The 14757-nt window shown below is 39.1% G+C and overlaps 1 protein-coding gene across 1 annotated transcript in view; it reads left to right on the forward strand.

Annotated features, from left to right (window-relative positions):
* ADAMTS5 (ADAM metallopeptidase with thrombospondin type 1 motif 5) overlaps positions 1-10265 on the forward strand; it is a 51438-nt gene extending 41173 nt beyond the window's left edge. The window contains exon 8 of the mRNA XM_083611285.1: positions 918-10265. Within this exon, the coding sequence (XP_083467411.1) occupies positions 918-1488 (571 nt within the window). The 3' untranslated portion in view covers positions 1489-10265. The remainder of the gene's footprint in view (positions 1-917) is intronic.
* The last annotated feature ends 4492 nt before the right edge of the window (positions 10266-14757 follow it).

The raw sequence follows: 14757 nt of genomic DNA on the forward strand, positions 1-14757 counted from the left end.
AACTCACTCATATATAACACGACTGACACATGAGAGTAATAATTCTTCAAAAAGCAATAGAAATTATACTGTGTAAAATGTATTAGTTAAATGTTACCACTAGAGATAGGTGAGATTCCAAAGTGGCTTTTGGATTAACTCAGAAATTAATACTAGTCAGAAATTAATACTAATACAAAAAGATACTAGTCTCCAATAATTATTTTTCACAGGGATTATGAATTAAATAATCAATATTAGTATTACCATTATTATTTTTGTGTGCGTGCATGTGTACGCTTAATTTTAATTTTCATTCAGTTGTATTTTTTTCATTTCTTTAAAAAGCAGGGGGATAACTCGGGTATATTTTCCAAATTAACCCCACATCTTTTACCTGTCCCCATACAAGCTTGCTCTATTAGTGTCATTGTTTCATGACATTTAATAGGGGGAAATTAAGAAGACAGGGAAGCTGGTATTTCTTCTCCCATTCAAATTTTAATATGAAGGTGGTTCTAGAGGGTGTAACCTTTACCTCTTCTTGGAAGTAATTTAACTTAGTTTAATTAAGCCCAAAAAATTCATTCTGAAGCCTCAAATAGTTTTCAATTAAGTTTTACTTAGACCTACAAAACTTAATGAACCACTTAGCTGTGTTCAATGGGTCTATGAGTAAAGTTTAGTTGACTATCACCCTATTTCTCGTCATCACGTTTGTGATATCGTATTTCAACAAGTGCTAATAAAGTGGGATGCTTTCAGTGGCTTCAGCAGAATTTGAATTAGCTTATCTTCTATTGGAAATTAGAAAAGACAGATACATTTAAGGCTAGACCCAGTTCATTGTCAGATAAGAACTACTATCAATGGCTTCAATAGGTTTCGAAAGACTATCCATTTCTTCCTCACTAACATGTACTTTTCTTACATTTCAGTAAGGGCTACACAGATATTGTGAAAATACCAGAAGGAGCAACACACATCAAAATCCGACAGTTCAAAGCAAAAGACCAGAGTAGATTCACAGCTTACTTGGCCCTGAAAAAGAAAAATGGTGAGTACCTTGTCAATGGGAAATACATGATCTCAACCTCAGAAACCATCATTGACCTCAACGGAACTGTCATGAACTATAGCGGCTGGAGTCACAAGGACGATTTCTTGCATGCAATGGGACATACAGGCACGAAGGAGATCCTAATTGTACAGATTCTTGCAACTGACCCAACTAAACCATTGGACGTCCGTTACAGTTTTTATGTGCCAAAGAAGCCAACCCAAATGACAAACTCTGTCACCAGCAACAGCAGCAGTAACAAACTGGCAACGCCGCTCACCCAACCCCAGTGGGTGACTGGACCGTGGCTTTCTTGCTCTCGAACATGTGACACAGGCTGGCACACAAGAACTGTCCAGTGCAAAGACAGAAATGAAAAATTAGCTAAAGGGTGTCTTCTGTCTCAAAGACCTTCAGCATTCAAGCAATGCTTGCTCAAAAAATGTTAACCTGTGGTTCCATCGGCTTCTTAAAAAGGAGCCTCATTAAGTCGTAGTTGACACGTTGACATAAGGTCTACCCCGGCACAGAGAAAAGCCAACACTTCAATATGCTTTCATGTTGTCTCAAATTATGGGCAGAATCTGCCTATTTGGACCAAATGAAGATATGCACTGCTCTGAGTCACAGTGAGGTGATCTTGATATGTCAAAGGCACTAAACATTAGTCGCTACAAGCCCTTTGTATCTGCAAATAAGAAGAGGATAAACCAGTGAATCATCTCCCTTATCTCACCTACCTCTAACACAGTATGTCCTTAGACAACTTGTCATACTTACCCACGATACCACAATAGCTTTTTTATACTATTTGTAAATATCTCTGCTTTGGTATGTCACTTTATAATCACTTGATCATCTTGTGGAAGAACAAAGGCCTTTCTATACAACACAAGTGATTGACCAAAGTATGTCTGCAGCCATTGAGGACTCCACATTTTCAAAAATGGCTGCGGATATTTTACTGGAAAGTTAAAGGAGCTTGCTGCTTTATTTAAAAAAAAAAAAAGATTTAATTTTTGACAAAAGGAAATGCATTTCCATCCTAGGAATTTCCTGACAAGACTTTAGTTCTGTATTAATGCCTTTCTAACCAGATATTCTCATACAAGTGGACCTCTGCAGCAAAAAGAGAGAAAGAGAAAGAGCTGCTAGTATGTATCTTGAAAATGTAAAAAGGGGGGCATACTTAATTCTGTTTTAGCAAGTGAGAGGGTCATGATCCAGTCCCATATGTGCATCCTTCCACGTGCAGGGAGACAGTGTGAAGGAATTCTACATGTGGGAGCAGCACATATAAGAGAGTTTGGTGAGGCACTGGATCACACCTTCAGTGTCTTCTATCTCAAATATTCTGATACCTGATCACATCTTTCTTTTATTAGTTTCACAGTGGCTTCTACTGGAAATCTAACAATGTAGTGAATTTTTTATCTACTGAAGAAGCTATGAAGAAATCAAAATACATAGCAAGCGGTTTATTGCATGTAGCAATGTATTGTCTAATACTTCTAATTTTGGGATGCATTTTTACCACTCGGACAACCCCAATCCCAATGCACAGGCTCAGTTATGAACCAAGATATATTGTGCACAAACTGTCCCATTGTTGCAATGGAGCATGTGCAATCTTCTGCACATGTGGCTTGGGCCACTCCATTGAATTCTTTCAGGTGCACCTCAAAACTCCCATACAATTGGGGGTGCCCATGCACAATTTGTTTTAATTAGTTAATTTTAAAACAAACAAAAAAACTATAAAATATATTTATTTTTTGTGACATTGCATATTTTTGTAGATTAAGGCTGCAATCCTATACCCACTTCCTTAGGAGTAAGTCCCACTGAGTATAACGGGATTAGCTTCTGAGAAAATATGTACAGTATAGCTCAGCAAGGGCCACAAGAAGTGATAGCTATAGTCAGTGATTTTTTGGGGGGACACAGGGGTACACATACCCCTAAACATTTTGTGAATATAAGTTTAGCCTCATTGAGGGGCAGTATTTCAATATGAGTAGGAAAATGAGAGTATCCCTAAACATTTATTTTAGAAAAAAAAAGCACTGGCTATAGTCAATATTCTGAAGAGTATTTCCACCAATAAAAGGGTGCAATTTTTTCCAGGGCATAGGCAAATAAATTTTCCATTTTAGAAAGGTAACATAAATACCTCGATCTGAAATGTGATGAAATTAATTGAATTTTGGATGATGTTTATATAATATGGAAAATATATATATGGGTATAAAGTCTCAGTAAAAGAAGATTGCCCCTCTGCTCCTAGTGCCTTCCACAAATATTGCAAGTATGGACAATTCTTGATTTTCCATTGCAATTTAGTTTTAGATTTCAGGGGAGTCAGGACTATATCTGAAAGTACCCAAGTTTAATTTTGATCTAAAGTATTTGCACTCCAGCACCAGTTCTGATGTTGTTCTGGAACAGTGGTTAGAATGCACCATTCTAAGCATTTATTTTATAATGTAGGATGTTTTAGGGTGAATAGATTGTTAAACCACTCCCATTTATATAGGCCAGGAGTAGGAAACCCTGTGCCCCTCTAGAAAACTATGTGTTTGCATTCCTGTTGGCACTCCAGAACCTGTGGCATTTCAGACATCTTTCACCATCCCTGAACATTGGACATATGAACTAGGGCTGATCAGGTTTGGAGTCCAACAACATCGGGAAGGCTATAGGTTGCCAACACCTGATACAAGTCCTGTTTACAGCTATTTCATTGGAGTACAGTAGTACTCCCATTCATAAGTAATAGCCTGACTTGATAAGACATTATCATCAATGATGATTGACAACTGCACTTTCACATCCAAGTCAGACTGATGCCCATTAGGACTGGTAGCGCAGAAGGCAGGGAGACCAACAGTAGATAGAGACAGAGCCAACATCAGCCAGAACCAGAGCCAATGACTGGTGGAGCCAATGAATTCTCAGTATGTCTCTAGTCTCTTCTCTGTTGCATTATAAAATGCCAACACCAAAACTAGCAAGGAGGAAGCTGGCAGCAGCAGCACCCGCTGGACTGATTGTAGGAAGGCAGGCATGGTCCTAATTGCCCTAAAAGACCAGCCAAACAGATATGGCTTTGAAGAATGTAGGTGCATTTACTAGGTACATAATATGTTGATCCAAACAAACAGGCGTTTCCAGAAAACACATTGATCGATTAAAACAGCTGTTCTCCAGCACTGTTCTAGCATAGGTAATTACGCATAGCTAGTTGTGGCAGAATATGGATAGGGTTGTGCATCCAGATGTAGATCAAAAAGTGCATCCCATCTGTAGCATTGCAAGGTGAATTAGCAACATCCACATTCAAATGCACGCCTCCTTTTTATACCTGTGATTCCTGTCCAGAGAAAGAGTGCCACATATGAAATACACTTCTGCAGAATGCTTCCACCTATGCAATATCAGTTTAGTACATTATTTGACCCACTTTCTGTTCCAAAATATAGAGGTCCCCTGACTTTAAACAGTTCTCATGCCATTAAACAAATTCTGATCTTATGTGCATAATCAAGGAGATGGAGTTTTCTATCTATAAAAGATGCAGCTCTTTCTTCAGTGATCTTGGGATGTGATCAGTTTTTTTAACTGAAAGAAAGGGCAGTGCAGAGATTTTAAAAACAACAACCAGGACATGAACTTCAAGCTGGTGCTAATCTTCAACATTTAATCTTTTTATATTAACTGAAGAATTAATCATATTTGGCACCATGTCCAGGATCACCTTTCAGTACTCGCCTAAATTCTTTATCAGCAGAGACCTGAGGTACTTGAACATTATGGGTTATAGCCAGGGCTTTTTTCCAGCTGGAACTTGCCAGAACTCAGTTCCAGCACCTTTCAGGTGGGTGCCATTGCCATTCTAAGGCAACAAGGGAGGTGCTCCAGCATCTCCATTTCTAGAAAAAAAGAACTGGTTAGATCAGTGAATCAATGCTCCTATATTCTAGGGTTGATGAACCTGTAGCCATCCAGATGTTGTTAGACTTCAGATCCCATCAGCCCCAACTAGCATGGCCGATGGTCAGGGATGAAGGAAGTGATAGCCCAACAACATGTGTAGGGCCACAGGTTCCCCATCCCTGCCTTACACTCTAGTTTTCCCAAGCAACAGTATTGGAAACTTTTAACTGAAAGTAGTCCCTTCAAGAGCAGGAAAGGGAAAACTCAAAAGAAGCAACTGAATCCAGTAAGCTAAATGCAGAGATGGTGTACATACAGTGTAATCCTATACATGTAGAAGTGTGTGCGATTGAGTTCCATGAAGCCAACTTCCTAGTAAGCGTGTTTAGGATCACTGTCATCATGGTCTAAGTTACATGGGCACATGTAAGTTACTCAAACTCAGGTAAAATCATGGAAAGAAACTGAATTTTAGTTTCCTTATTATAGCATGATCCTAGGACATGTGTGACATATGGTAAGCACAGTACACTTTGGCAAGAAATAAAAAAGGCAAAATTAAGGAGAACTGTGTGTTTGCCCTTTTCCTGCACCCTCCCTACCTCTCTTGCTCTCTTCCGCATTGCTTTCTGCACTCATTAATGTGAAACTGGTGCCAATTGTGTCACTTTATAGTTTCTGACTATGTTTGAAGCAGGTCAGTGCCAGAGACTCAAATCTAGTCACCACCTGATGTACTGCTTGGTTATTCAGATTTTCTCTGAGAATTTTACTAGCTTGAATGGGAGCGTATCCACTGCTAAAATCACAACTGGTACCATGATTCAGTGCATCTCTGTACAGTGAAGGCTAACTTTCCAAATAATCCTTTACACTAGAAAGCTGTAATCCTCAAACCACATGCTATCACTGTATGAAACCTGTTGGGTGGTTTAAAGATTGAATAAGGCTGAATGGAGTAACTTTTCCATGGAAATGGTTTATCTTATGGAGAAGGAGTGGGGAGTGATGTTGGTAACTGATCACAGATGTAAAAAGAAAAAAAAGAAAATTTAAAATTTAAAAAACAAAAAAGTAAAAAAGCAACATAGCACTGAAAAATAAATAATTTATTGTTTTTACAAATTGGTATGTGAATGGATGTAATGAATTTATTTATTCTTATTTAACATGAAATGCCAATTGTGAAAATTCTTCTATATTTAAATTGTTTTGCTATCACTTCTTTGTCTGTCTTTCCCTCTTTTTTTCCTTTAATTTATGCCTTATATTTGAATGGAAAGTACTATGTGAATTTATCAGCACGCAGCACTGGTTGCTTGTATATTGTTTTTCTTTGATTTATCTGGAACGCGTGTGTATGTGAATGTGGTGCATGCATGTGAGAGTATGGTTAATAGTACAAATAAATATACTTGGGTGAATGGCTGTGCGGGTGTTATCACATATATAAACATACAGAATGCACATGCATCCATACAGATATGTGTCTGTATATGTATACTGATATATTTTGTAACCATGGCTTTTCTTTTCCTTGCAACTACCTTGCATTGCATTATTTTCAAAGCTTGCAGTTACAGGGTGCAGTCACAGGTTTAAGTATTGTATAAGAACCTTCTCCCATCACCTCATTCTTGTACCTCCATCTACCCAAGGCCTGCTTTCAAACATTATTTCTGCAGCTTCCTCTATAGCTTCCTTTGGGATGTCATGGGGAAGCTGTTTGTGTGAAGTAACTCTCTTGTGGTTCCCCTTTAACCATACCTGCAGTTTCTTTGAAAATGATGGGTTTTGGTGTTTTGACATTAGTGGGCCCCTTACCATAAATGGCTTCCCATGTAGGTGGTATCTAGGCAGTTCCCCATTTAATTTGTAGTTGTGCTGCAAAAATAATGTCTGGGTTTGTCTTGCAAGCTCACTTTGATCTGTTTGCACTAGTGGTATGACAAACTAATCACACAAACCATTTTCCATGGGTAGAAGGCTGCCAGAGAAAAAGCATAGTTAGCACAGAGATGGCAATCAGTCTCATTCATTTGATATCTCATGTTACGGACAGCCAAGAGCCTCAAAATCAATAGGGCCTAAGCATATATCCTTCACTGTAATACATGTTTATTTCAGTGGGACTTGAATAAGGCTGTAGTAAATAGCTGGTGGTTCTAAAATGCACTTCATGTGCACAGCCAGGCATCTGATTCAATCTTCTTTGCATTTTGAGCTGAACACGCATATGTGTGTGTATATATATATATATATATATATATATATATATACACACACATGGTTCATAATCTAGTGTGCAAAGGTTTGATGGGGCACCTGAGGTTTTCTGGAGGCTCCACAGTACCAAAACCCAGAACCAAATGGGTTTCTCTCATCCATCCACTTTCCCACTGCTTCTAGTGAAGCAGTATATACAAGAGCTGTTTCTCTTTCTTCCTGCAAAGAGCTTCAGGTAACCTGAAGATTGGGGAAAACATCATTAGCTCAGCCCCAGAGAAGCAAGTACTAGCTTTGGCATGTCCTCAGTGGAAGCAGAAGCCTGAGGATGAAGAAAACATACTGGGTCATATTTCTGGATGCGAAAGTACCAATGCATTGAGAATGCAAAAGCAACTAAATAAATCAATATTACTGAGGCAACTGGCTTGTGAAACCAACTTTTCATAAACCATACTGCAAATCCTGCAATCCTAAACCTATTTACCTGGGAGTAAATCCTATTTAACTCAATGGGACTTCCAAGTAGGAATGTATAGATTACACTGTCAGTCCGGAGTAATCTTGGAACCACCTTACTTGTTTAAAGGCCCCTTCAGTGGTGCATATCAGAAACACAAAACAAACATTACACCAACCATATTAGTGATTCTGAAACGTATTTAATCTCTTTAGGTTGGAAGCCATTGTCTTTTGCCAATTAGTAACAAATGGTTGTTCCAGCCAAACGGTTACAACATATTACTGGTGCATCCAGCTACAACATCTGAAACATTTTTAATGGCCAAAAGTCCTAGAAGCTACCACTATTGCACATATATAACAACAGGTGCATTTTGTGAAGTAGCTGAAGAAACCAGACGGCGTCACTAGATGCACAACAGAAAAGTTCAGACACTTATTTAATACTATGAATAATTCCACGCTGATCATTTTGCTGACAATTCTTCCAAAACAAGTTTTTCAATTTCCCTCTTAACAACAGCATGGTAGAAATATGTAATGCCATCTATTTATGAGAACTTTTTTCCAGTAGTTCAGGAATTCTAGCAACTACCCTGCACAGCTATAGAGAGAAAGAGCGCAATACCAAAATTTCAATCTAGTTACAAAGCATTTTTCAGTATGTAGCATACAAGTTAAGAAAGTGTGTGTCTTTTATTAGCTTTCCCTTCTGTGTACCATTTTATGTTGTTTTCCAACTGCTACTCAGTTTCACAATTCAGTTGTTTTAGCCCTAGCAAATGACTTCTGATGTTCAGGTTTCGCCACAGTACTGGCCTATTGATTACTTTTATCCTTGACTGTGTAAACTCAGTTGCTTTAGAATGTGCAAAACATTCAGGGGCAGGCACTCTCAATTCTCAATACTTTTAACTCAATAACAAATTGGGAAATAAATGTTCATGTCTGTTACACTGGATTCAGTGAAGCAATCTAAGCAGGTGTGTTGTCTATTGTAACAGGTGACTGCTACAGATTAACACCCCAAAAATACCAGATATTTTGCTAGTAACTTGTAGTCAGAAATCACTTAGCCTAATCTCCTGCTCCCTGAACTCTTAATTCAAAGCTGAGATGTAACAAACAAATGCCGGAAAATGTGTTTTCAGGCCAGCTAAAGACATTTATGTACAACTAAATAATTAGATGTGTATGTGTGTGTGCAGATTCATGTATCTGTATAAAATACGTGTTGTATATGGATAATCAAGGAGATCAACATCAGCCTTCACCAGCTTGGAACCCGCTACCTGTTTTCAACTACAGCTCCCATCAGTCCTAGTCATCCCAGCCGATAGGATGGGAGTTGTAGTTCAAAATATCTGAAAGGCACCAAGTTGCCAAAGGCTGGCCTATTTAATTATTGGGTACATAGTGTGCATTTATTACTTCCACTACATCAGGCTATAGCCAGAATAACTTCACCAGAGTTAACAATTTACATAATTATATATGTGAATTTAACGCAAAATACACCAAATTTGATATATTATACTATAAAACATGATGGCACTTCACAGCAAAACCCATTCAAAACATATGGTAAACTGCCCCATCGAATGCTATACTAAACATCCGTGCACCAGAGAAATGTTGGTTCAATCAATTTTAACCTTGCTACAGATAAATAAACTTTGGGGTGGGGGAGTGAACAAACATGTAAGAGAGAAAAGGCCGGGCTACACTAGGACTCCATAGAATAATAATAATAATAATAAACTAGCAGAAATCATGCTGTTGGAAGATGACTTAAAAGCCAGTAGGTTCGGTCTGGCTGTACCAACAGGACACATTGCACTAAAATACAGGCAGCCAGTCTATAGCCTGTGTGCTCCATGGCCCTGCCTGACACAATTTCTGGCACACATACCAAGAAAGTTGGCCATCATGGCACTAAACCACCACAGCTTTTGTTTTTCCTTTAAAGGATGAAGGAAAACTCCACAACTGCTCTGAGCAATGAATTCCACAGGCCAACTGTCCTTTACTTATAAAACCTTGTTTCATACTGATTTCTCTTTACCCTTGCCTCCCTGCAGTGTTTTCTGTATACTAAACATGTCTTTTGACAGTGCAGTGACCAAAGCTGGACAGTAACTCCAGCTGAGAACCAATACTGCTAACTATAATGGTGCTATAAACTCCTGGGTCTTTCATATGAATCTGCTGTTAATGCCAACCAAAATGATTTTTATTTTTTTGCATTTCCTGGCCTTATAGTAAACACCTCATTATTGAATGTTAGTGTGGCCGTTGTGTTCTGTAATACCTTGCACTAGATGTTTTAGACATTTATTGGTAATGTAAGTACACCTTAGGAAACTGATGTGTGTGTTGCCAGCTTTTTGTCTTTTGTTGGAAAAATGCCTTACCATAGTGAATTAACACTGGAGAACACTACAGTGTCAGCCATTGTACAAGATTTGTACTGTATTATGAAACATTAAAGGCCAGCGCCTTGAAGCTATACAACTATGATGACCAATGTATAAGAAACCAGTTGTGATCTTAACTGATTTTGTGGCTTCAGTTGAAGTAATAAACTGAGTCATGGGCTTGACTAGTTCCTGTAGATTTTGTCTTTCCATTCCTCCAACCAGCAGCCTTAACCAGAGACTGGGTTGTTTCTTTTCTGCAAGGTTCAGTGAGGTGGCTGTTCATGTACATAAATAGATGTGCATTAAAAAACAGCTGCTTTTTATTTATCGAAGGAGTGGAGGGAGGTGCACCTAAGTTCCACCCAGTGCAAATGGTTTATCAGTATAACTTTCCTTAGGTCTTGTGTGAGTGTCTGGAGGCGGTTGGAGGTTGATTGGCGGCTAACAGATTGAGGTTGAATCCTGACAAGACAGAAGTACTGTTTTGGGGGGACAGGAGAAGGGCAGGTGTGGAGGATTCCCTGGTCCTGAATGGGGTAACTGTGCCCCTGAAGGACCAGGTGTGCAGCCTGGGAGTCATTTTGGACTCACAGCTGTCCATGGAGGCACAGGTTAAATCTGTGTCCAGAGCAGCTGTTTACCAGCTCCATCTGGTACGCAGGCTGAGACCCTATCTGCCTGCGGACTGTCTTGCCAGAGTGGTGCATGCTCTGGTTATCTCCCGCTTGGACTACTGCAATGCGCTCTACGTGGGGCTACCTTTGAAGGTGACCTGGAAACTACAATTAATCCAGAACGCGGCAGCTAGACTGGTGACTGGGAGTGGCTGCAGAGACCACATAACACCGGTCTTGAAAGACCTACATTGGCTCCCAGTACGTTTCCGAGCACAATTCAAAGTGTTGGTGCTGACCTTTAAAGCCCTAAACGGCCTTGGTCCAGTATATCTGAAGCAGTGTCTCCACCCCCATCGTTCTACCCGAACACTGAGGTCCAGCACCGAGGGCCTTCTGGCGGTTCCCTCACTGCGAGAAGCCAAGTTACAGGGAACCAGGCAGAGGGCCTTCTCGGTAGTGGCGCTTTCCCTGTGGAACACCCTCCCACCAGATGTCAAAGAGAACAACAACTACCAGGCTTTTAGAAGACATCTGAAGGCAGCCCTGTTTAGGGAAGCTTTTAATGTTTGATGTATTTTAATATTCTTTTGGAAGCCACTCAGAGTGGCTGGGGAAGCCCAGCCAGATGGGCGGGGTATAAATAATAAATTATTATTATTATTATTATTATTATTATTATTATTATTATTATTATTATTAGTAAAGGGGGTAAGGAAACTCAAAAATATTTGAAATCTTCACTCACCACCCCTGAATTCAGAATGATGTTATTCTTCAAAAGGTTTTTAGCTGATATCTAGATGAGAAGCTTACAAATTCAATGAATATTAATGAGAAAGGGCAAAATTTTACCCCCCCCAATTGCTCTCTCTCCATTCTGGAATGTTGTGTTGTTCTTCAACAGATTTCATATTTGGGGTGGATATATATTATATATAGTCAGAAAATAGCAAAGTAAATGCCCCCACCCCGAATCTGCCTACATAGTTTTCAATACAGCTGTCCATATGCAGCTACTTTGAGCTATAGTATGATGGCACAAGAGAGAGACACAGATAGCCTACCAAACAATGATTTTCTTCCACACAGCACTGAAAGCTTTGATTTGCCCAGGAAAGTAGTCCATAGAGAATATTTTACTGTGCTGCAATATTTTTTCCAAAAATAACAGGGTTACACCTATGCAATGTGGGTTGAGTAAAAATTCTTTCCCAAGTCCCAGTTCTATTTATGTGGCAAATTGAGAACTGCTACCCATCCAGTTGCTTTCAAGCCAGCATCTCATTTGAAGTCGGTGTTGTCCTTTATAGTTACAGCTTTGTTCATTCCTTATAATAAGGGGGAAATGGAAAGAAGAACAGCTGCCTAGGGTCTTGTTGCAATCGCCACATATTATCTATACCTGTGGATACAGCTTCCTTTGATAGGAATCTAAGCTATGAAAAGATTTTGAGAGAAAATACCAGGAGGACATTGCATTCCAATACACAGAGCTATAAATCTGGCTTCCCCTCTTCAACAGAAAAAAAGGGAACTCGTGGGTGGTGTTTTTCATTTTTATATTATTATTTTTTTTGTAAACCTCAGTCTCTTGAAATCAGTAGTCAGATGTCAGTGTGGGTTTTTCTTTCCCTTGAAATACTAAATGCTTTTGGAGTTAGTTCATTTTCTATACCTAAATGTTTGCCCCAAACGTAACTGAAAGTTAAAGCAAATGTGTTTAACAATACCCCAGTGGTGTTCTTTTAAAAGACAGGTGAGTAGCTGTTTTGGGATGGAAAAAATTAAGAAGGAAAGGAATGCAGGTATTTAATCCTTCCTGCATGTCAAATCTCACCCACAAAGACATCCCTCCTCCCTCTTATACACACTCCTGTTTCTAAACATTAGTGAAAAGGATACATGTGTGTTTCTAGAATGTGGGGTGGGTGGGGTGGTTTGATGTTGATGGGGAAAGGGTTTTTTAAAAGGCTTGGGTTGGAACCCCTTTTTTCTGAATTTGTCTAGTTTTTGTCCAGGCCGTCACATCTCTAATAACAAATAAATTGCAATGCAGTATTGCCAATGTAATAACACCACCTACAAAATATATACATTATTTTAGAGAGCTGTCAAAAAGGCTGTGGACATGGAAACAAAGTCCTCCGGGGAGTTCTGCTTCTGCTGCTACACTTTTGTCATCCCTCTCCTCCAACAGCCTAATGGATAGCTGCTGCTACCAATTCTGCTCACATTAAAGACAAGATTAGAAGTAATGGCTTCCAGAGTATGGATTCACCCAGCTGATCATGCAAATCGTTGTCATTTATTTACAAACCACTTTTTCATTTAAGAAAGACCCACAAAGTGCTGGACAATGTTAAAAGATAATGCAATAAAAATACAAGATGCAGTACTGAGACCCTAGTGTGTTTATTATTTACTAAATTTCTATATCACCCTTCATCTGAGGATCACAGGATGGTTTACATTATAAAGCCACAAAAATAACCATAGTAACAAAGAAAAGCAATAACCACCCCCCACACGGTTTAATTACCCAAAGGCCTGGGAGATGAATGTTTCTGCCTGGTGCCTGAAGATATGTAACGCTGGCTCTAAGCATACTAACTTTAGTAGAAGACAACATTAAATAACAAAGACAAGGCATTTGTCCTGAACTGAAATGGTTTGGCCCTACATTCTTGGAGTATAGTCACTTAACTTGCTGCATATACCTGTACAGCTGGATGCCTGCCTGCTCATCTTTTTGGCCAAACTCCTGAATGTGGGTGTTCTGTTGTCACATGCAGTACGGTTTGTTATCTCTGCATCATCATCTTTTTTGCCCCTTCAAATAAACAGTTATGTGCTGATGTGCACATAAAATAGCACTACGATTTGATTTCTTGACCTGCAACAATATGCAGCAGATCTAATTCCCGAGACACATCAAATGGAAGCAAAATGGCTGAATAACTCAAATCACATGACGACCTACTTTCAACCACTAATTGGCTGGAATGTTTTCATGAAACTTAGGAATTTTCCTTTAGAGCTGTCTTAATATACACACATTCAAATACTAAGTAGCAAAAGGTTTTCCTGTCACTATTTAGAAACATTCACCTCATCAACTAATGCCAGCATCCCTATTTATTAACAGGTTCCTCATTCTGTTAACTCCAGTGCATTCTCCCCAATGAGAGCACATCTCCCTCAGCACGCTTTCCAAGTTGCCTGCTAATCCAAAAACAAATTCATAGGACAAACCACCTACACTCCACTTCAAAATGCCTTTTGTGCAACATCCTCAGATACTTTTACCCCCAGCTAGAAAGGACCTCTCTCCCCACCCACATTTTCAAGGGCCAGGTTTGTGTATGCCTTGTGGCTTTTCCAAGGCTGTGGCTCACAGGACTGGGCAAGTCTGAAATATTTTATTTAACAATAACAGTAGCAGCAGCTATTCCAGTTTTATCACCCAACCCAAATATCATTACTATTTGGAATTACTGTCCAGTTACATATCCAGATATCAGCCAAGGCAACTTGTTGCAAAACAGGCTGATTTGAACTAGCAGTTCTAGTAGTTAAACAAATTTCTCGAGAAGGCAGTAACACTTACTTTTCATATCTGTAGAAATGTCAAGCTTTCAACACTATAGGGATCAAAGCCGAACTTAATTAGACAAATAAAGTTATTTTCTCTTTAACTGAACTGTGCAGTATGGAGACATGCATACAGCTGATGCACATGTAACACATTTCCCCAAAGTACCCTGGAACTGGAGTTTGCTAATGGTGCTGGGAATTGTTACTCAATGGGGAGCAAGCTACAGTTTCCAAGATTCTTTGGTGGACACCATGTTTATATTAAACATACGGCATACACCAGTAAAAGCAGAATAGTTTTCTACAATTATATTTCATGCACTAAGCCACTGTTTTTACTATTTTAAAATCTGTTCTCCGTGATCTTGTTTTATTTTGCATTTGCCTCAAAGCATACAATAAAAACATTGTTTTTGGAAAGTCATGAAAAAGTACATTAATAAAATTGGGAGGGCCCTCTTAG

This window comes from Podarcis filfolensis (genome assembly GCF_964270895.1).
Source record: "Podarcis filfolensis genome assembly, chromosome: 4".
In the NCBI taxonomy this organism is placed as follows: Eukaryota; Metazoa; Chordata; class Lepidosauria; order Squamata; family Lacertidae; genus Podarcis; species Podarcis filfolensis.